Here is a 21,620-nt window from a genome sequence, read left to right on the forward strand (position 1 = left end):
AATTTACAGAAGCTTGAAATAAAATGAGTACTTCTGAAGTGTCTGTAATATGAGGCTAGAACATAGACTACACTTACTGCAGTATGGCTTTCAGGATTATTACAGCCAATTCATGCAAATAAAATTTTCTACTATTATTTTTACCTTTTCACTTCCCGTTTATATTTTAAGTAATGCTGGGATCTGTCACAACCTCATATTCTCAGAGCAGAGACTGTATTCTTTACATAGAACTGAATACAGTTTAAGTACTAATTGTACTTGTAGTATGAAAAAGAAACAGTAATGATAATTATATCTTATAGCTGAATGTGAAAAAGTTTGTAAGCCCAATCCTGTTTCCATTCATGACAAATTTTACATGAAACTGAGAGGAAGAAAAGTAGATATTATGTCTCTTTGTGAGGATACAATTGTGACAGCTAGTCCCCAAATATTGTAATTATTACTGATATGGCAAAGGTAATGCCTAAGTAGAGCATTTATTCCTGTGTATCTAATGTCTAAGTAGAGCTTTTCCTAAGGGCAACATAGTATTCTTGGGCCATACCACATCTTTTTATCTTACCCTTAGCAGGTACCTTCATTGTTACTGAGGGAGTTGTAGTGAAAATAATTTAGGACCAGGCCATATCTTTATCTGTTTTAGACTGCTTAGCATTAGATCATCCTTCAGGAGCCAGACTTGCAAGTTTGCATACACTAAAATTACAACGCCTGCAAAATTTGATGGAAAATGGAAAAGGAATGGAGCAGAAGAGAATGTTACTTTATTAGAACCTATCTACATCACTAAAACCTCTCACTATTAAAAAATACTGTGATTCTAGTAATTAAAATGATATATCAAAACCAAAACAAAGATTGAGTGATCTAGTAAGATCAAGAGCAGACTACTACTATAGAGATTACATACATGTTTTATGTAAACCAGTTGAAACTGGCAATCACATACTTCTAAATATGTTATCTGGTATTGTATGCAGTAAGTTTTTATGCACTTCAAATATTCAAACTTGTAATTTTTCCCTAACTGCACTCTTCAAAAGTCCATTGAGAACTCTTCAATTCCCATTCAGTAAAAAAAAAAAGGTTTACATTTATACATAAAGTTATAGCTATTCAAATGAGTGCTAATAAATGTAAACTTACTGGATCTTTAGGATTTTAAAATTACAGTTAGAAGAATTTGTTCTTTTGATTTTATTGTAAACACTTGTCTAATGACATATCTTACACACACTTAATATATGTATGCAAATTGTGGCCTCACTTCACTGTCACTGAAAACTTTTGTCATCTGCTTGCTGATCAGTAGGATCGGTGTTCTTGTCATAAATTAAAAAAAAAGAGGAAGCACAATAAGGAGGAGGAAAAAGGAACATTTAGGCTGAGAAACAGGAACAGAGCATGCTCTTATCACAGGAGCTGGACTTGATCTGAGTCAAACCAGCAAGTTTAAGGCTTCTTTTTAATTTAAGAAGGTTGTCCAGTTCATTAAATGTGTGTATCGGTATTAAACAAGAACAAATGAATGCAAGTGATGAATGTAAATTATCTGGGTGGGAGGTTTCAGTTGAGATTTTTTTTCTAGAAAAAGCCAGGAAAAGTCACCAAAACTGAGATAAAATATTAGGAACTTCTTCTCTGAAGAAGCTCACACCTCAAGAGCAGTTTTTTCACCCCTTGGCACTTCAACATGCTTTCCAGAGTGACAGAGCCACTGCAGCTGTTCAGGGTGACAGTCCTGGCTTCTCTTAAATAATACACATAGAACAATTACAGCCTGGAGAGGATACACTCTTACTTGTCTTTCAGACCCCGGTTACAGCTTTGATCCTGTTCGGAGTCCTCACTAGCATTAGCTGAAGGTTAAGGGATGTTCATATAGAACAAACAGAAGGTTAAGAAACATTAGCATATGAACAGAGCACGTAACAGATAATAAATACGATGCTTTGAAAATTCATACTTTGCACATGCTTAAAGAGTGTCATTCTGATCCTTCTCATTTTAGAGAGGTTATAGCTGAAAAATGCCAGAGAGGCTAACAAAAATTACCAAATAATAACTAAGCACAACTAAGTGGTTGAGGAGTATGCAGAATACACGAGGCTGTCAATGTCAATAAGACAAAGATCCATAAGAGAGTGGTCTGGACACTGTGAGTGGCCACAGGCTGACTCAGTGAGATCATAAAGGGTTAGAAAATGAAATTACCAAGCACACGTTTTAAACAAAACGTGTTTTTTGCAAAATATACAACAGGGCCAGAAATATCTTAGAAAATGTGTAAAGTGAATGCTAAAACTTTTCGTGATCTGAAGGGGCAACCAAATCCACTGGAAACAGTAACTAGCTGCATAGACTCCATGCTTTCCGCAAGACCAATCGGAGGTGAGAAAACACTCGGCACTGCAAGCCGACACCACCACTACGCTGCCTTCACCCCGCACTTCGGCCAACCATCTGGGGTACTCTCCCCTCCCAGCGCTGCCTCCCGATCCACGGCCCCGCAGGGGCGCCAGCCCGGAGCCTGCTGGAAGTGGTCTCCGTTTTGAACTCAGTCGCGGGCTGCCCAGAGAACTGCACCGAACGCGGCCACGGGCAGCGCCGCACCCCAGGGCGGGCTGGGGGCACGGACGTGTGCCGGGGCGGCGGGACGGGAGCGCAGGCTGCGACCCGGCCGCAGCTCCAGCTCCGGCCGAGGCCCCTCCGCCGGCAGGGCCGCGCCCCGGGGCGGTGCCGGCGCGGCGCGGGCCCAATGGCGGCCGGGGGCGCTGCCGGCGAGGCGGGAGGGGGCGGCGGCGCTGCCCGTGCCCAGCCCGTGGCGGCAGGGCCGCGCTGGGGGCGCCCATTAAACGCAGCCGGGGCGGCTGTAGCGGGACGCGGCGATGGCGCTGACGGCGGGGAGGCGGCGGCAGGACCTGGACAACGTGAGCGCGGCGGGCGGGAGCGGGGCCGCGGGGACCCCGCCCGGGTGAGCGGCCGGGCTGCCGCTGAGAGTGGGCGCCGCCGGGCGAGCGCCTGGTGTTCCGTGCCGTCTCTTCCTTCCGCCTCTTCCTGGCTGTTTTCCGTCCCGGGCGCCCAAGGCTTTATCTGTTTTTTCCGGGGGCACCCGCCGGCCCAGGCGCGGCCCCAGTGCCCCTCTCCGAAGTGAGGAGGCCGCCGCGGCCCCTTGCTCCCTGCGCTGCCCCTCCCCAGCCGGGCTTGAAATATCTCCGAGGCATTTGGGCCTGGACTTGTTTTTAATCGAGATTACTGGCCTCTAATCGGAGCTGTTCGTGTGGCTCCTTCAGGTTTTCTGGGTTATTTTTCCACAGCCGGATCCTGTCAGTGCCACCTCAGGGTTATGTGCTGTTCGCTGGCATGACCACGGCGTTTCTGTGTTTGTTTGAATGTTTCTCCCCGCCCCAGCTGGAAGCCTGCGTGGGCAAGGCTTGTGGCTTGTTCCTGCCTGCCCTCCTCCTACCGGCGCTGGGCTGTGGTGGAAGCGGTCACATGCTGGAAGTGGATCAGGGAGCCAAGAGGCTAAAGCTTTAACCTGTGCTCAGCAGCTGTGCCATACAAGTCTGGATTTAAGGCATTTTGGCTTTTGACAACTGTGGGTTTGGCTCATCTTAATGAAATGAAACCAGTGTTTGCTCCAGTTAGGAAGGACACTTACTGGATTTTCTTTATGTCAGATTGACTGCATGGGATCATCGTATCCTGTGCTTTAATTCCCCTCCTCTCCATGTTGTCTGTAATAAAATCTATTTGAAGAGATTATGTAATCTAGTGCTTCCTAATACTAGCTGTATTTTAGGCTACAAAGATGGACTGTGGCCAGTCTCATGAGAAAGTAGCATGGTCAAAGCTCTGATGAAGCTGTGTCTGTGAAGGAGTGCCCTGATCCCTCATGGAGATGAGGGAGTGGTGAAATGCAGAAATGCTGAATCATTTGTTCCCATTAGACAAAGGATATTGTTCTAAGAAGAATTGCTGGGTTTGTGGGACATGTGCGCTGTTAACCCCACTATTGATCCTCTGATCATAGAATGGTTTGGTTTGAAGGTTCTTTAAAGATCTATTTCCAACCCCTCCTGCCATGGGAGGCAGGACCAGCTAGACCAGCTTGCTCAAGCCAGCCTGGCCTTGAGCACTTCCAGGAATGGGGCATCTGTAGCTTCACCAGGCAACTGTTCCAGTGTCTCTCTACCCTCATAGTAATGAATTTTTTACTGATGTGTAATCTGAAGAATTAGGTGAGATGCTTTGGCTGCTGGAGTGTTGATCCTTGCTTTCAGAGCTTAAAATTACACCTGGCCTGTGAAAATGGATAAAGTAGGGCTAGCAGATATCTTTGCTCGCATGCTTGTGGATTTTATATCAGCGACATAAAAGGAGTGCCATTTGTAAACATTTAGGTGTGCAGTAAAAGGTCATTTTACGAGGCAGGTATTTCAGTAAGGGTCATTTTCAGTCAAAGACTGGGCTAATTAAAAGGTATCAAATAGCTGAGGGTGGTCTGTTCACACTCCTCTATGGTTGGGCAAGTGTAGTGTTCATGGTTCTAAAAGAAAACTGGTTGTTGACTGAAATAACTCTTTTTGACTATTTCCTTCACTTTAGGCAGTTGTCTGCAGGTAAAATAACACTGGGGAGACAGTCTACATTGTCCTCATTGACATGAGGTATAAACCTAGGTGTAATCCCTCTGTTCCCGTGCTAGTGTCTAGAAGGATGGCATGTTTCATTTGTCTTGAGGTTTATGCTGCTTTTTCTCATGGCAAAGAGAAGTCCTCAGTTTATAAATCAGTAAATAGCCTGGTGAAACGTGACACATCTGAATAGTCAGAAGTCTTGAGTGGGATGGGGTCTGCCCTTGTCTTGTCTGGGCTGTGGTTGGTATAATGAAAAAGAGCAGTAAAAACTTGAGTGGAAATTTTGAGTTGTTTTCTCTTCTGAAGCAAGGGACATGACAGGATGCTAAGAGAGGAACTGTAGCAGTTTTGGCCATCATAGTGCCTTGTGTATGTTCCACTTAATATGTATTGAATGACCTTGTCCTGGCCTGAAAGGAGCAGGGTTGCATAGCTGTGGGGCAAGTTCCTTGTCCAAAGTTTTTCCCTCCACTCATACTTAGTTTTACCTTCTACTTAGTAAAATACACTACATTTGAACTGAATGTGAAGTCAAAGAACTAATATACTTGGCTCCAACATGACGAGGGCAGGCTGCATTCTTTCTAGTGTAGGCAGTGTAGTGCTCAGCACTTGGTAGCATCTTCTTCCCTCTGTGAACTGCTGCTTCTTTCCTTCCTGAGTTCAGCTGTAGTTACTGCTGCAGGTGTTTTGACATGTCAGTAGTATTAGAGGTTGAATACTCAAAATTGTTACTGTTACACTGCAGCTTTGTTGTTGCCTCCAACTGCAGATGGACAAAACTAAGAACAACAAAGAGTTTTGCAGTAGCTGTATAAAGCATGTGAGAGAGACTTTATCATTTTTCCCATGTTCCTGACATCTCTCAGGGTTGAAGCTCAGATACTTGTAATACATTTTTAAAACTAAAGTTCCTGAAGGCTCATTGTGATACTAGGAAGTAGATTAGTGCTGGATTCCTCAGGGACTGAGTTCTCACATAAAGATGTGATGAGTGTTTACCTAGCGTTTAAGAGGTTTCTCAAGATATTAACCTAGTGGGGTTTCCCCCCTTCAAGGCTTGATTTGCTAACAGAAAATTCCTAAACCTTTGTACTTTACTTTTAGAGCTTACCTGTTGCTATTGTTTGCCTTCCCCTTCTGTTCCAGGGTTCCTTGGAAATAACACAGAGTTTGGAAGATGATCCTCTACTGGATGCACCACTCATTTCGTCACATACGTTGCATTCCCAGCTGAGGCCAAGATTTCATGCTATCCCAGCAGTTCTCCTTGCCAATTTCCTGTTGCTAATACATGTAAGTTTAAGAAGCATTATTTCCCTAAGAAACTTGCTTTCTTCTGAATCCTTCAGAATCCACTGTTCATGTGACAGAATTCTGATGATATGACAGTGAAGTGCATACACTGGCTGGTGTTCCAAACCAGTGAGGTCCACTTTACCAATAAATTTTGATAGTGTATATTATATCAAATACTTTCTGCCTTCTCATTCTGGTTGTTGGTGCTGGGACATATCTTGTTAGGAGGAAGAGCATTTTAAATAGTAGTTCTTCTATGCCGTTGGAAATGTAATTTAAAAATATTATTGCCATAGAAGTGCTATACTAGTTAAAGAGGGCTGAGATAATTTTGATGCTGTGCCTTCTGAGAGCAAACCTAATTTTAGAGATAAGGTAACTAAACAAGTAAAGCTGGACTTGCTTAGGAGGTGTTGATTGGTAGTGGATGGAGAAAGAAAGGAATCCAAATGTTACTTCCTGCTCTCACTTCTGGAGGTTAAGAGCAAAAAGCACAAATACTGAACAGTATCTAGGCATTTATGGGGGCTGGTAGACAAGCAGAGAGAGTCCTGCTTAGTAATGAGTTTTTCCTTGATAAGCTGAAGAGGCTTGTTTTTGCTTGTGAGTGTGTGGCAACCAGATAGGAAGAAGGAAGGCTGAAGAGCTCCGAGCCTAAGATCTGACTGAAATGCCACTTTCATGTCTTTTAGGGACATGGGTTAGTGGGGGATGTGTTAGTGTTAAGTAAAGGGTGGACTTAGTGATCTTAAGGGTCTGTAGTGCCATTAAGTTCTATAGTATAGCTGGCATGAGCTATTTTAGAGCTTCATTTGATCTCAAACAAAAAATGCAGTGCCCAGTGCACTTGAAACATTCTCTCTGGCAGGACTTTAAAAGCACATACCAGCCTCTAAGGTCTCTCTTTGAGTTGTTCATGAAGTTGTTCAATGTGTGTACCCTTCTAATTTTAGGAGTAGCTGTTTTGTGGGCCTTGTAGTAGTATCAAGAAATGCTCCTGTGGCTGTCAAGTAGACTTAGAAAGACCTCTGCTGTTCTGCTAAGTAGACTACCAAAATTCCCAATGGAAACCATGTATCCAGCCTTATTCCCTTCCCCGACCAGAAAAACTCTGTGCCATTCCCTTATAGAAAGCACTTGAAATCTGCTGTTGGTAATAGAGCAGTGACTATTTTTCTGCTAAGCCTTGGGGTTTTGCTGTCTGCTACCATAACTAATGCAGGCAAATGTCAGACACCCAGATCCTAGGAAACTGCTACCTATTCTCCTCACACCTTTTCCTCTCTCCTGCAAATGGAGAGAAGTTTGGTTAGGTGAAATGGGAAAACTGTGGCATCTGTCAACACACATTTTCACAGGTTAAGTCTTGTTGCTGTTGCTGAACCTGCTTCAGTGACCAGTTGGTCCTTGGAACAAAGTAGAGAAGTATCCTTTTCTGTTGGCAAAACAGCATTATAATTGCTACCTTGAGTGGCACTGTCTCTCTTACTGAAAAGATGGATGGGCAAAACAAGTTTATTGGATTTCCTTCCCCTGTGCTTCTGCAAACATGCATTAATCTTGTGGAATGTGGAGAGAGGCCAGGGTAGCTTCTGATGCATAGCCTGCCAAAGGGGTAAATGTCTTGGAGAAGTTAAGCCATCATAGTATTATGCAGTAGAGCTGTAATGCATCTCTAAAGCAATTTGTATGTAACTGGGAGTATTTCTTCTCCACCTTCCTGTGCCAAGAAATGGAGTTAGGTAGCAAAATAGCTGCTGTGATGCAGCTGCCTAGTTACATACAATTCTGGAAAGTGGGTAGGGTATGCTGGACTGTGGTGGGACTGGGTTTTTGAGTGCCTTTTCTTTTGCCAAGCCTTGCTTTTCTGAAGGCTTCCCATCAGGAGGCTGTAGAGCAATGTGAAGTGTACAGGCTAGAAATAATTTCTTTATATTAATCCTGTCTTTCCTTAATCATTTGTGTGTGTGCACATACACAAAATTGACCTTAAATACTACTCTTTATAAGAATAACTCTTTGTATGTAAAAATATGCGGGGAATAAAACACCTACTATTGAACTGCCCAACAATGCAAGCAAAACATATTTAATAAATACCACTCTAAATGCCAGCTTCCTGTTTCCTCTTGTATACACTGCTGTAGTAGTTTAGTAGAGATGTAATGCTAGGTCATTCCTACTTGCATCAGTTTAATATAGCCATTTTCTTTACTGAAATGTATTCCTAACACCTGGAAGGAGTAGAACTAATTGTATCACTATTGTAAAATGCCAAACCAAACAGTAAACAGATGGAGTAAAATAGCTGAATTATTCTTAGCCTTGTAAGAAAAGAAGGTGGTAAAATAATAGATTAAACAAATGATAAACTTGCCTCTTATTTAACTACTTAATCTAGCAACTTAACCTATCTCAAGATTATGTGGTATTTAATTTGTATTTGAAGTAATGGTTTTATGGATAATGTGGGGTACACTCCATTTTGGTTTGGGTTTCTTTCCTTCCACCTTCTATCCCATCTGTCCTCTCTAATGTCTTTTTTAGGTATTGACAATTGTGTGAAAATCATTCCCCTTTCTTGCTCCCTTCCCAATTACCTAACTCTGGTCACAACCTGAGCAAGCTAAGGGCAGTTTGTCTCAAGAGTAATTAAGTGGTTCTGAAAAGTTAATTTCTGTGAAGAGTGTTGCTTGAGAAAGTACAAAAATAGGAAATACAAGTTCAAGAAGGTGGAAAAGGGGCAGTGGGATCTTAAATACTCATAGAATTAAGTATGGAAGCAAAGGCAGCAAATGAAAATTGGGTGCTTTCCTCTGTCCTCAGTTTTGATGTGCTGTTTCTGCCAGTTATGACATGCAGAACATCTGACACTTCTTTTTTTTAAGCTAAGTGTATTAGAACTCATTTGTAGACTTGAGACAAATAGATTTTTTTTGTGTTTTGTATATTAGTAGCTCTCCATTTATTTCTGTATTGGTGGGAGTTGTTTTTCTTTACAGTTCTGTTTTAAAACTATTCCTCTGTTCTGTAGAGTGAACCACGATGAGAAAGTATAATATTGTTCTTGTTCACTGAATGAACACAGTAGAGAAAATATTTTCTGTGACAAAACTCTATAAATAGTAAGAAATCCCTGTGTGTATACACATACTACAGGTAACATGCATCCACAGCTTTGCTTTCTAATTGGCCTAAAGATTGCTGATGTTCACTGCTGATGCTGAAAATTTGGAGAGGAGTCTAGAAGACAGGAAAAGTTATGGCATAATGGCAGTAGTCTGAAAGGATAAATATATATGCAATCTGACTGACAATTTGTCTGGTTTTTCTGACATAAGTAAAAAGGTTAAATGGAAAAATCGGATGGTAAATATACTAAGGAATGATTACCAATTGGCAAAGATGCCTGCCCAGTGTTAATAATTTGCTTTAAGTTACCCTGATGATTCACTTTTCTGAAGTCAACAGGGAGATGATCTTCAGTGGCTGTAGGAAGGCGTTGATTTTCACTTAGGAAATGTCAATTTCAAGAATTATAGACTGTACCAACAAGAGCCTATCCCACATATGCTTATAGGAGCATAAGTCAAGTTTTCTTTAAAGTAAAAAGGCATAGTAAGGAGGGTCCAGAAATGAAATAAATTCACTATGAGGACTCAAGAAATGGTGAAATTGATTTAGTAGAAATTCTGGGAAGGGTGATCAGCTCTGTTCTGCTGGGGTGGGGACTGGTTGCCCTCCTGGAAGTCAATCTTACTACTTAGCAATTTCAGTCATTTGTATGTTCTCAGAGTGACATGTAGTGGTTGTATTAAGTGTCTAATGTTTTATATGTTAACTCTAAAAAAATCAATTTAGAAAGTAATGGATAATGAATTAACTACATAATCCTGGTTTTGTGTTTCAGGGTTTTTTTCACATATATAGCTAAATGTTGGCTTTAAAGATTTTTCTCTCGTCCTTTCTCTTCCAGGTTGCTTTTGTTGTTTTAGCATTTTTAGCAGCTATGTTTTGTTCTTACCCCAACCCAAACCAAGATAAGTGCCCTGGAAACTACACTCACCCACTTAAAGTGCAGACTGTCATAATAATTGCAAAAGTAGTTCTGTGGATTCTGCATGTCTGTTTTGAACGATACGTGCATCACCACCACAGCAGAGTCAGAAGAAGAGGTTACTTCTCCATATACCGATCAACAAGGCATCTGAAAAGGCTTCCGCTGCTGATACATGCCACAGGTGAACTTGGGTTTAAAGCTTTAAACTGTGACACAATAAAAGACTGAGCAGTTTCGATATAATTGTGTATTATATGTTATGAACTTTTACGAACCTGCCTGTGAGCACTTAAAAATTATTCTTTAGTCAGATGACCCGCTGCACTGATCTTTCTGGTCTGCCAGATGCAGGTTGTAAGGAACTGTTTGTAGTGCAGAAATGCTCACCACTGTGAGGTTGAGTAAAACATTAGTCATTAGCATTTAGTCTTCAGCCATGAAGTATTCAGTCAGCAAGGTCTGTGTGTGACTGCTAGTGATCTTGATTTGCATATTCATTTGTCAGGTTGGATATGTGCTAAGACTGCCAGTCCTTCCAGGAAGTGTGCTGCTCTTCTCTTTTCAAGCTCAGCAGTCCACACAGAAACAGATTAATTGCTTGTTGCCCAACAGCTGTCTGAATTCAGTGAAATAACTAATTTTCTGACCTTCACTGAAGATGTGTAACATTCAGCTCTATATCTGACTGCCTTTTTCTACTTTCTGTGGACAAAAGGTGGTGTATAGGAGTGATTTAACTATATTTTAAGTTACATCTCTGGCAAGTTTAGCTGTAAAGTGTTGGTGCACCTAACTGGTGAAGATTTTCTACAAATCACTTTCAGATCTGAAATACATCTAACTTAAGGGGGTTTTTCCCACAAATAGCAATGGAAAAGGGCAGAGTGATGGCTTTTACAGTATTTTTGCCTTTTATAAAACCACCTCCCTCCTGGAGTAGATCTCTTTTTCACCAGAATTAATAAGCAAAATGGTCCTGGTTCTATATAAGAACTTAGCTTTCTTTCCACACAGTCCCTAAAAGAGCTAAGTCAGCTTGATAAATGTGCAACACTTCAGGCTCTGGCCACTAGATAGAGCTCTGAAGATGTGAAAGTGTTTGGAGTGCAGTGACAAAAACAGGCTACAGGAGGCTTAATGATGTAAAAGGATTATTTCTGCCTGTTGCAGTGTAATTGGAAATACTTTGCCCTGCTTTCAGTCTTAGATGGAGCCCACTTCTCCCCTACTAGACAAACTCTGGGCATTTGTGACTGTTCAGATGCAATCAGGTGTGTGCTTTGGAATTTTGATAATGTGTTGATCAGAAGGTAGTTCTTCCATTACTGCAAGCTTCCTGCCATGGTAATGACTGCTGATACCACTTCCTTCACTTGACTGACACAGTAGGAGAGAGAACTGCACAATTCCCATGAAGGGTCTTTATAAATTTAGTTCTTTATCCAGACACTGGTCTGACACACTTTTACAGGAAGGAAGAAAACACTTCACATTCAGTAGCAGAAAAGATTTTTAGGCCTGTAACTCAGTATCTCTTCTCCTGACTAATTGTACTAATTGCAATTAAACTTTCAGTGATGTTCAAGTATTAAGATAATAGCAAGTGGAAGCCCATGCAAGTAGGCTTTGAAAGGAAGGTGTTGAGGGCTTTTTTTCCTCTATTAGCCTCATTTAAATATATTTTAAATCCACTACTTGAACGAAAATACTCCCTCATTTTCAGCTGACTTACATGATCTCTTAGGAACTGAAAGAATGAGTAAGATGGATAGCATCAACAAAGCCAGAAACTGTTTAAGCCCATGTACCTATTTCAGGTATTTCTAGTGTGTTTCTTCCACTCTTGTTTTTTAAGTCAGAAGAATCTATAAGAAAACTCATAGTTGTCTACCATTACAGGCATATGCTGAAATGAAACCTCGTTTTGCTACCAGCAGGTATAAGCTTGCACATTAAGGAAATTAGCTGAAGGGGCAAGCATGGTATGAAATGGAAAAGCATTACTGCAGCCTAATGCAGATAGTGGGTGTGAGAAAGCATTAATTAATTTTCAGTAGCTAATAAAGTCAGCAAATCTTTAAAATATAACATTTGTTTTCTAGGTAATACAGCCCTGCTCTTGATTCTGTCGGTGCAGCATTCCTTTCCTGATCACAGCAAAGTGTACCTGTATCTTATCCTGGGAGTCCTGAGCCTGGAGATGATCAGTTCCCTGACATGCTTAGTGATTTACACAGGTGAGAGAGGCAGACTTAGCCTTCTTGTGTGATGTTCATTATAGCTGGTACTCATCTGCTTGTTTGCCCTCACAGTAGTTCACTTGGGGTACCCCAAGGCATTTAAGTACCATTATAAATACAAAACGATTCTGTGCTTGTCGAAGGAGAACTAAGGCAAATCCAAAACAAATTGGGGAAGGTTGTCACGCTTGATTCGGTTCCAAGGGGTGCTAAATGAAAGCTCCATGTTATCTCGAAGCTGTTAATCCAGTGAAGTGGCAATAAAATGCCTAATTAATTCAAAAAGTGTCCTGTGAACAGGTTTGTCTGTTTATCAGTGTTTCTGAAATGCATGCACCACAAGCTGTGAAGCAGTAATAGCTAGCTGGCTTAGTCAGACCTGTGTATAGGATTTACATGTGGGGTTTGCATACCTGATTGTGTGATTGTGCCTTATGCAGCCTCTTCCTCTTTCCCTGGTCCCATCCCAAAGTCTTCAGTTTCTCTTTGATACTAAAATGGAAGATTCCTTCTAATGAATACTTTAAAAATGCATGGGTTTTGGAAGCTGTGATGATATCAAAACACTGCAGTGCTTTATAAAACTGTGAGGCTTTGCTTTGTGCTATCACTGCTGGTTTGTAAGGTTATCTGCTTTAGATTTGGTATAACTTAGGAAGACTTGATAAAAACACTTGCCTTTAAACTTTGCAAAACTATCTAAAATGTTGATAAATAAATGCTTAAAAGAAAACTTTGGTGTGTTCATGGTAATGCAATGGCACACAGAGAAATACTTCCAAGTCGCTTGTTCATTTGGGAAATAAAACCTGTTCTGAGTCTCCTACAGCAGCATCAAAAATGAGCCAAGAAATAAGGACCCAGCCCTAAACTATGTATTTGTCTTAAAAGTGTGCAGAAGCCTGAATGCTGCAGGCTTGTCAGGCTTTCCCCTCAATGGCCCAGCATGGTTCAGGTAGACTGACTGTCCTCTGGAAGAATAAAGGCAGTGATGAGGGAATGCAATCATGGCAGTGCTAGAAAACTATTCCAAGAATGCTAGAGATCATCCCTTCTTTGCATACGCATATTTACTTTCCTGGGAAACTCGGGAAATAGGAGATAAATTGTAAAACTTTAATAGAATGTCAGGAATTCCAGAGAAATGCTATTTCTAGCCCTGAGGCCTGCTGGAGCTCAAAGAGCTACAATTGTGTGACTCTTACCTTGACCAAAAAGGATAAGTGCAAAAAATGATGACCTGCATCATAGTAAGGTCTGAGCTTGTACTTCTGTAAGAAATCTCAAACTTTTTTTCTGCTTATTTGTCACCAGAAGGGTATTGTTTCCTGACTAGTACTTACGCCAGTTACTGTGACCTTCAAGTTCATTAACCAGTGTTTCTGCTATCACTGTTGGTTTGTAAGGTTGTCTGCTTTACGTTTGGTGTAATTTATGAAGACTTAATAAAACACTTGCCTTTAAACTTTGCAAAACTACCTAAAATGTTGATAAATAAATGCACATACGAGAAAGTTGTGGGGTGTAGTGTTGTGCTTTTCAGCTCAAAGAGGCTTGAAGAAGGGTCCAGTGAATCCTAGCACTAAGGGGGAGAGTTGCATTGCTAGGAAGGAGTAAGGCAGTGTGTTCTACCCACAGCTACCTTATCTCCTGAGCAGACCCAAATTAATATAAAATTAATTCTCTAAAGCTTGGTGTACAAAGCTAGGGTTAATTTTATGTGACTTTAGATGTGCTGCAAGATGAGGAACACTTCCAGTCACCCTAAGTTGCTTTTTCAAGTGGGTAGTCTAATTTGTTTTCTTGTTTTCCATCCCAATGCTTGTTGAGGTAAACTGAGAGATTGCCTGACTTATCTGTAGTGATGGATTTTAAGGTTTTTTAAAATTCTGATATTAAATTAAAGCTGTACTGAGGCAAAACATATGTATTTGGCCAATTTTGAAAGTAGCCTGAGAATCTGTAGTAATAATGACATTCAGATGGATTTTAGCTCTTAGAGCAGAGTTTGTGCCTGGGTAGAAGCATGAAGCTTCTTTAATGGAATAGTTTTAGGATCAGCCCTCTGCTGAGGTTTAGAATTTCCCTCTTCAAGACAAGCACTTAGCAGATACTGCTAAGATAGTATCAGCTGAGCAACAATGGGGTGACTAAGGTAAATTTACACTAAAAACTACTGGCTCACCCTTTATTGTATTAGTATCTTATTCCTAATTTTGGAGAGAAGGCAGCATCAGTTTGCATATTGTTTCTTCACAGTGAAGTAATTATTTAACTATTAGAATGAGACATAAATGCTTATCTGTAGAAGGTTCATGTACCCGACTTAGTTTCTGCTGAATAATTCTGTCTCACAAATCAGGAATACCCGATTGTAATTCTAAATATTTCTCTTGCTTGTTGGACCTGTTTATGAGTTGTATGACAGACAGTATCCTGTGAAGGATTACTGCCTTCCTTAAAATTATCTCCATGCAGCAGTGTGTGTATATAGCTGTAGGATGCAGAAGCAGAGATTCAGAAATCTACAAGGAATTGCTGTGATTGACCTATAATAGACTTGACATATATAAATTGTTCAAGTGAAGTAAAAGTGTATGGAATGAAGTATGACATAGACAGCTGTAAATGTCAGCTTACTATTCTAAGTTTTTTACTGCTAGGATAGGGAGTAAAGCTTTAAAAGACTTACTAAATATATGTTTTTAATTACTTTCTCACATACTTCTAATATCACTTGAATAAAAGACCAACATTCCCACAAACAACACATGTTGAGAATTCCACATCCATTCCTTTGTGGTTTTATTTGTAGAGAAATACCATCATAGAAATAACTAACCTTTGAGCCTAACTCGTAGTTAACCTCTGGAGGGTCTTAGCATTGTTTTAGCAGGGTGGCCTGTAATAAACCCCATCATAGTACTGACTTGTAAGGACACTCTTTCTCTGTTGCAGTAGTGTGGATTTCTCACAGAGCTGCACTGTAATGTTTTTTGTGGCATTAGACGTATTGTTTCACAAGCAGCCCTAACTGCAGAGTCCCAAATGCATACTCTGGGTATTTTGATATTTTCTCTGAATCAGGATCTGACATTGAATGGCTTTAAATATTTTCAGCTTCCTTTTAGAAATAATGCAGAGGGTGCTTACAAGTTTTCCCACCCATCCTACCCATACATCTGTTAAATTTAGCCTTAAACTTTATTCACAGGTGCCCAGGAATGACTTCTGGGTCTGATAGCCAAGACTGCTAGGTTCACAATGGCTTTCTGTAGCAAATCTTCCCTAGTCTGAGCAGGCAAACAAGCTGCTGCTTCACTGCAGCTAGTCTAGTTTTAAAGCAGTATTTATTGAAGAGCTTAAGCTAGAAGTTCTGAACCAGCTACCGGTACAAAACTTCTTACAGTTTTTAATGGCATATTACTTAGTTTTGCCTGAACTTGGAGACTGAATTTTGGTACCCTGTAAAAGGCAACTAAGGTTTCACCCTCTCTTAGGTGGCAGATTAAACTTTGCATGTGTCAAGCTTCCCCATTCAGGTCTGCTTTTGCTTTTCCATTTCTCATTCTTTTGTTGTCTTTCCATCTCCTATCCTAAGGTAATCTTAGGATCATCTGTTACAGATTTTTATAACCTGGGCTCTGATGTTAAAGCTTTGCTTTTTTTTCCACTTTCCAACTAATTTATAAAACTCTTTTCCAGTGAAAATAAGCAACTTCAATCGTGCCAAGCCAAGACCTGACATAATTGAAGAAGAAAAGATGTATGCCTATCCTAGTCACATTACCTCAGAGGTTGGATTCAGGTGAGAATTCTGTATTCATTTTGTGCCATGTTCAGCTATGCTATATAGGTAACATGAATGGAATGACATGATTTCTTGTAGACTTCCATGCAATCTTAAACCTGTCAGCTAAACCAGAGGTGTGAATAGCAGTTCTGAAGGAACTATGCATAAGCCTGCAATTTTAGTTGCACAGATGAGATGCAGCAGTCTTGTACTTTCTCCGTAGTAAATGAGAATTTACTATGATACAGAAATCCTCAAACATAAGGATGGAGGTGATTTGACCATTTATGGCTGGTTACATTAATCTTTAATAGAAATAGCTGTGCTTAATCTGGTTTAGTTAATTTTATATGAGGTTTAAGGAAGGATACTGTTGTCTTACACTTTTACTTAAAGTTGGCCTGCAGGAGCCTAGCTGCTTCAGCCAGCTTTTCCAGGGAAGGAGTCATATTGTGGGCAGATGATAGACAAAGAAAACTTAGTAGCTTTGTTCTGTGCCAGCAGTTGGACATGAGGTTTTAGTAATGGATTTGGAATGCATTTTGAGTTTGGGAAGGAACTTTTAAGGTATGGAGGGCACGTAAGGAGTAAGGAAGGTCTCAGTGCGAGTAGAAGCTGTCCAACAGTAACTGAAACTGTCCCAAGCACTGAGACTTATTTTTTGTTTGTTCTTTGTGTACCTGCCAACTGCTCAAACATTTTCCAGTTGCTGAAATCAGTCTGGTATGACTTAATAAAAACTAGTAATTGAAAATAACATAGATTTCTGTATAAGAATTGGAGATTTTTCTAATATACTATGACTTTCTTCTATATGTGCTGCCTTCATGAAAGGTTGACTAATAATGAGAGATGACTAATACTTTGGGACTTCCCCTGGTATCACAAATGCAGCATGCACATGGTTTTATGGAAGTTGGAAGTAGATGTTCAGGATACAGGAAGGATTTAGAGTTGTCTTGAATTTTGATACCATATCTGACTTCCATTTTTATATAAAAACCATGGTGATTGCATGGTGGACCTCATTTCTTTCTCATTCATCTTCTCCCCTGAGAAATTCTCAAATGCCCAGGGAATGTGCCTACAACAATGACCAGCTGAGGAAAAGACTCTGCTTATTTTTGATTAAAGAGTGCAAACTTCCTGTGAGAACTGATTGCAAAACCGTTACTTTAATTTAGCTCTATACAACTCTGACTCTCTTTCCCTTGGGAGTTAACATCTATTGAAAAGTGAATCCTGTCAGCCCTTCAGTTGACCTTGTTATAAGAATGTTTTTTGAATATCATGACCTCTGCACCTAAGCTACTGATCTGGAGCCTTAAGTTGGTAGTGCATGTTACTGGTTAAGGTTGCAAGACTTCTGTTTACAAAACTTGTGTTCTTCACTTTTCCCAGTTTAGCTACAGTAGGTTTTTAATTGGACCTGAGCTTTTTTCCACTCAATATCGGTCTCAACATTTTCTAAGAACTATGAAATGGGCAGTGTTCCTCTACAAAATGCTGGAAGGCTGAGGAAAAACTTTCTCAGCACTAAGATGCTCACAAGTGTACTAAGGGGTAGATTCCCAAGTCAACTGAGAAGAAATAACATGTAAGAAAAGAGTAGACTACACTCAGGCATTGGTACTTCATCTTGCTTTATCTTAAAAATTCCTAATTAGATTTGACAAAATTCTGTACATTTTTTTTCTCAATTAAGTGAGTTTTATTTAAATGTTGCAGTATTACTATTGGATTTAAAATGAGAGATATCTGAAAGCTGGATATATTTTAAGCTGGGAGGGTAGATGTACACGAGGTTGTAGATCTGAAGTAGCACAACTTTTTGGAACTGGTACTGTCATGGCATGTGACAGATACTGCTGTATATAGTAGCATATAATGTATGCTACTCCACGTTAATCAAGAGATTTCTGTCTTAAACAGCTTATGATCTCCCACAGCTGAACAACAATATTATGCCTGCTCAAAGCAAGTTTCCTAATGTGTGTGGGAAAGGTTCATTGGTTCTTACTATAATTCTAGCATGTTGTCTGTCTTGGTTTCTTAAACAGTAAGATCCTCATTCTGTAACTGTGTAGCAGGAAATATGTAACTCATTTGTGTATACATGGCATGAAGTTCAGCCAGACTTTCTCTTCCTACCTTCTCATGCAAAATAGAGTTAGACATATAGGTGTTGTAGATTGCCTCTTCCCTCAAAAATTAGTTGATCCCAGCAAAAGTGAAACCAAAGGAAACAACTGTTTAAATATGTGTTATTAACTCTGACATTTCACATAATAGAAGCCTTCTAATAATTTACTGAAACCCATATTTACTTTTGTTACTTTAAGGGAAAATTCCAGTTTAGAAGAGATAGTTGAGAAGCAAGGAGATGTGATAGAGTATCTTCAACGACACAATGCACTGCTCAGCAAGAGACTGTTGGCGTTAACATCTCAGCAAATCAAAACTTAGCAGCATTTGGGAAACTGCTGCTGGAGCTCTGGAGGGGAACGTGAAGTCATGTAATATCCAGACTGGTTTGTACAGATGTGACTCTTAATCATCTTTCGCGTTTTGAAATAGAAGTTAAACTTGAAAGATAAGCTCTGCATACATTATAAACCTATTACAACTGGACACTGGCTTTCTTCAAATCATCAGTTCTGGGAAAAGTTCTGCAGCTTCAAGGATTTTTAATTCCTCATAAGTTAAAGTTGGACCTGAGTTAATGGTTTAACTTTGCCCAGTTGTTGCTATTATTTTGTACTGCTGTGTAACCATTAAGCTTCAGGCTACCAAAGTATTTTATATTTCTGGAGTACAAATTTTTTCTCTAGAAAAATCTGACTTTCCAAAGGATGTATATGCAGTTTCTGTTGCTGAAGCTGAGACTAGATGTGTTCTGTCACTGATTCCCTTTACTTCCAGGGATAGAGGTGGATTACTTCAGTAATCCAATACAGGTACTTGTTTTCTAGATGTCTCCTTTTCTCCTTTGTCAGGTAAGTGGAGAAATTTGGCATCTAACTTGGGATTATAAAAAAGTGGTGGGTGCCCTAAAACTGTAAATCTCACATACAAGTTTGTGGTACAAAAACCATGTTGTGGTAAGCAATTGTTCAGAATTCTGGCTTTAAAGCTCTTAAGAGGGATCTTCAGGGCTGATGACTATCCCATTACTAGGAGTTTGTGTTAGTAACAAGACTCCTACTCTGCCAACTGAACTAACAAAGCAAAAATACTTGAGCATGGGCTTTTCCATTGATCTGGTAACTAACTTGTGTTGAATTCTTCTAAAGATGCTGTCAAAAATGCTTGTTACATACTTGCTCTTCACTTTGGCCCTTCAAGAAAGTCAGCATCTTGATTCAAAAGTTGAAATGGAAGAAAGAAAGGTCTTTTAGAAGTTGAAGAAACAAGACTTCTTGGTTTTAATTTATGGTGAATTAAGGCTGGTGACGGAAACATTTTGTTCTGGGTACTATTTTGTCTACCAATGTAGACAAAGAGTTATTTTAGAAGCCAATACCTCTCTGGGGATAGGGTAATCACTAATCAAAACTGGAAAGAAGACTCTTAAGAGTAGTCGTCTTGTTGTTGAATATATGAAAGGAAAATTAATTCATCCTACTTTGGTGTTAGGGCACAACTTTAGAAGTACCTAGGCAGCTTCGTGTGCAACAAATATGGGGGTTGTCTCATTCAAAGGAAAACAAATATTGGAGGCTTTGCTGCTATCCAACACTAGACTGTTCTCCTTAGCTGTTGTTTCTTGAAAATGCAGCCAGAATTTTATAGTATACATGTATGGAATAAAGTTATTTGTTTTTAGAACTCAGGTTTTGATGTGACTCTGTATGTCAATTTATATCATTTCTATGAAAAGCAGTAAAATGTGACTGTGAAATTCATGCACAATAAATGCAACCAAGGAAGAGTGTGAATTCTGTTATTTCCAAGCTGATGTACATCTGGTTCCAACAGGCAATCTGTGCAGATTTTTCTGTTATACTGAAGTTCTTGCAGCAGTGTTGGCACTTAAAACTAGCCAAACAAGGATAGCTGTGCACTTGTTTTGAAGCTTTAAGTTTAGTTTTATTCCCCTTTCTGGGTAATGTTTTTTTCCATCATGCTTCAGACTTCCCCTGCCACCTGTGTTTCTTTCCAACATTGAGAAGTGAGGCAGAAAAACTTTCCTTTGTTTTGAGGTCATTACTCAAACTTTCCTCTTCTCTCTGACTGCACAAGGTAAACCTTGGATTAACCAGCAGCATTGCTTTCTGTGGAACATGGTAGCTGGAAAGAAAGGCAAGTATGGCTTGCTGTGCACACACATGTACATCTTCTGCCCTTTAAATGTTACCTTTCCTAAGTACACAAGTGATAAGAAATGATAACCACCCACCCCTTGCCCCAGTTTTATATCTTTATCATACTCCCAACTCTAGCTTGTTTTCTTAGTATCTTTAAGCTTTTTCTTTGGGTAGGGTGGAGGCTTTTCACATTTGTATGGGCTCCAACCAGAAGCTGGTAATCTTTACTACTCACCCTGAACACTTGAACCTCTGGCCATGGTAGAGCTACAGTGAATTGTCAAGCAGGAGCTGCTGCTGTGTGTGGCAGCCCCAAGCCCCTTGTCTGCAGCAGATGGGCCAAGGCCAGCCTTGTTTGGAGGCAGAAGTATTCCCCAGCCCCCAGGTTCCCCTGTGCTGCATGCCACAGTGCATGGCGTGGTGTTGCTGGGTTCTGTAGACCTGGGCACCTGCCTCCTCCTGGCCACCACCCTGCCCATGGCCGAGCTCACTGGTCTGCAGGAGGTGACTGCAGAGCTGCTCAGGGAGCCTGTGTGCAATGAGCTGCTTGAAAGGCCACATGGAAGGGGTGAATGGCTGCTGCTGTGCAAGGGAGATGAAGCTCAGCTGTAACCTTGCTGTGTCTGAGATGCCACGGTGCTAAATTGAACAAGGAGTCCTAGTTGTTCTGGTTCTGCTGTATCCTGTTCAACAGACACCTCTCTGGTGCTGCAAGGTTGGGTGCTGTCCATCCCCAGTGCTGCAGCATGGGTGCCTGTCCCTGCAGTGCCAGCACCTGCTCATGGGCTGGATTTTACTGTCTGAAGTGAAAACCACAGTGTTCTGTGCACACAGTAAGCACACTGGAGCATTGGGTCCAAGTTTCAGGGGGGCAAAATGTGCTGCTTTGTGAGCACAGGGGTTTGCTGCTGCAAAGCAGTGCTTTGCTAACCACAAACACAGCCCTGCTCTGGTGAGGTGTGGAAAACCTGCAAAGCTGTTACTCTGAACAGCTGAAGTGATACTCTCTATGGAACTACAGCTGCTGAAATCAATCGATATTTGCAGGTCTTGGTAAGAGCTACCTGATTGCAGCTGGGGCAGCAGGAAGATAAGGAAAGTGAAGGAATGTTTCCTATATATGCTAAAATTGTACCTTAAAATAATGTATTATTCTTTTATCCTCTTTTTTTTATTATTCAATGCTGTCCTAGTAGCTTTTTATTTCTGTAGAAAACCAATATATATATGTTTTTTAGGTCTGAGAAAATAAGTATTTTGTGCCACCTAAGGACT

General features: G+C 40.5%; 1 protein-coding gene across 2 annotated transcripts; it reads left to right on the plus strand.

Moving 5' to 3' along the window:
- Positions 1 to 2,403: 2,403 nt before the first annotated feature.
- On the plus strand, positions 2,404 to 19,964 carry TMEM192 (transmembrane protein 192). 2 transcript variants are annotated; one of them, XM_068187155.1, is made up of 6 exons: positions 2,404 to 2,980; positions 5,796 to 5,942; positions 9,922 to 10,186; positions 12,108 to 12,242; positions 15,951 to 16,053; positions 18,381 to 19,964. In XM_068187155.1, exons 1-6 carry the CDS (start codon positions 2,765 to 2,767, stop codon positions 18,502 to 18,504), a joined length of 990 nt encoding a protein of 329 aa, XP_068043256.1. In that variant the 5' UTR covers positions 2,404 to 2,764; the 3' UTR covers positions 18,505 to 19,964. The 2 variants fall into 2 exon arrangements, with proteins under 2 accessions (XP_068043256.1, XP_068043255.1); XM_068187154.1 differs by having other exon boundaries at positions 2,783 to 2,936.
- The last annotated feature ends 1,656 nt before the right edge of the window (positions 19,965 to 21,620 follow it).

Source organism: Anomalospiza imberbis, chromosome 4, assembly GCF_031753505.1.
Source record: "Anomalospiza imberbis isolate Cuckoo-Finch-1a 21T00152 chromosome 4, ASM3175350v1, whole genome shotgun sequence".
Taxonomy (NCBI): domain Eukaryota; kingdom Metazoa; phylum Chordata; class Aves; order Passeriformes; family Viduidae; genus Anomalospiza; species Anomalospiza imberbis.

Coding starts and splice junctions, on each gene's coding strand:
- TMEM192 (XM_068187155.1), top strand. CDS start 2,765: ATGGCGGCCGGGGGCGCTGCCGGCGAGGCGGGAGGGGGCGGCGGCGCT. Junction 2,981..5,795: donor GCCGCGGGGACCCCGCCCGG/GTGAGCGGCCGG, acceptor CTTCTGTTCCAG/GGTTCCTTGGAAATAACACA. Junction 12,243..15,950: donor ATGCTTAGTGATTTACACAG/GTGAGAGAGGCA, acceptor ACTCTTTTCCAG/TGAAAATAAGCAACTTCAAT.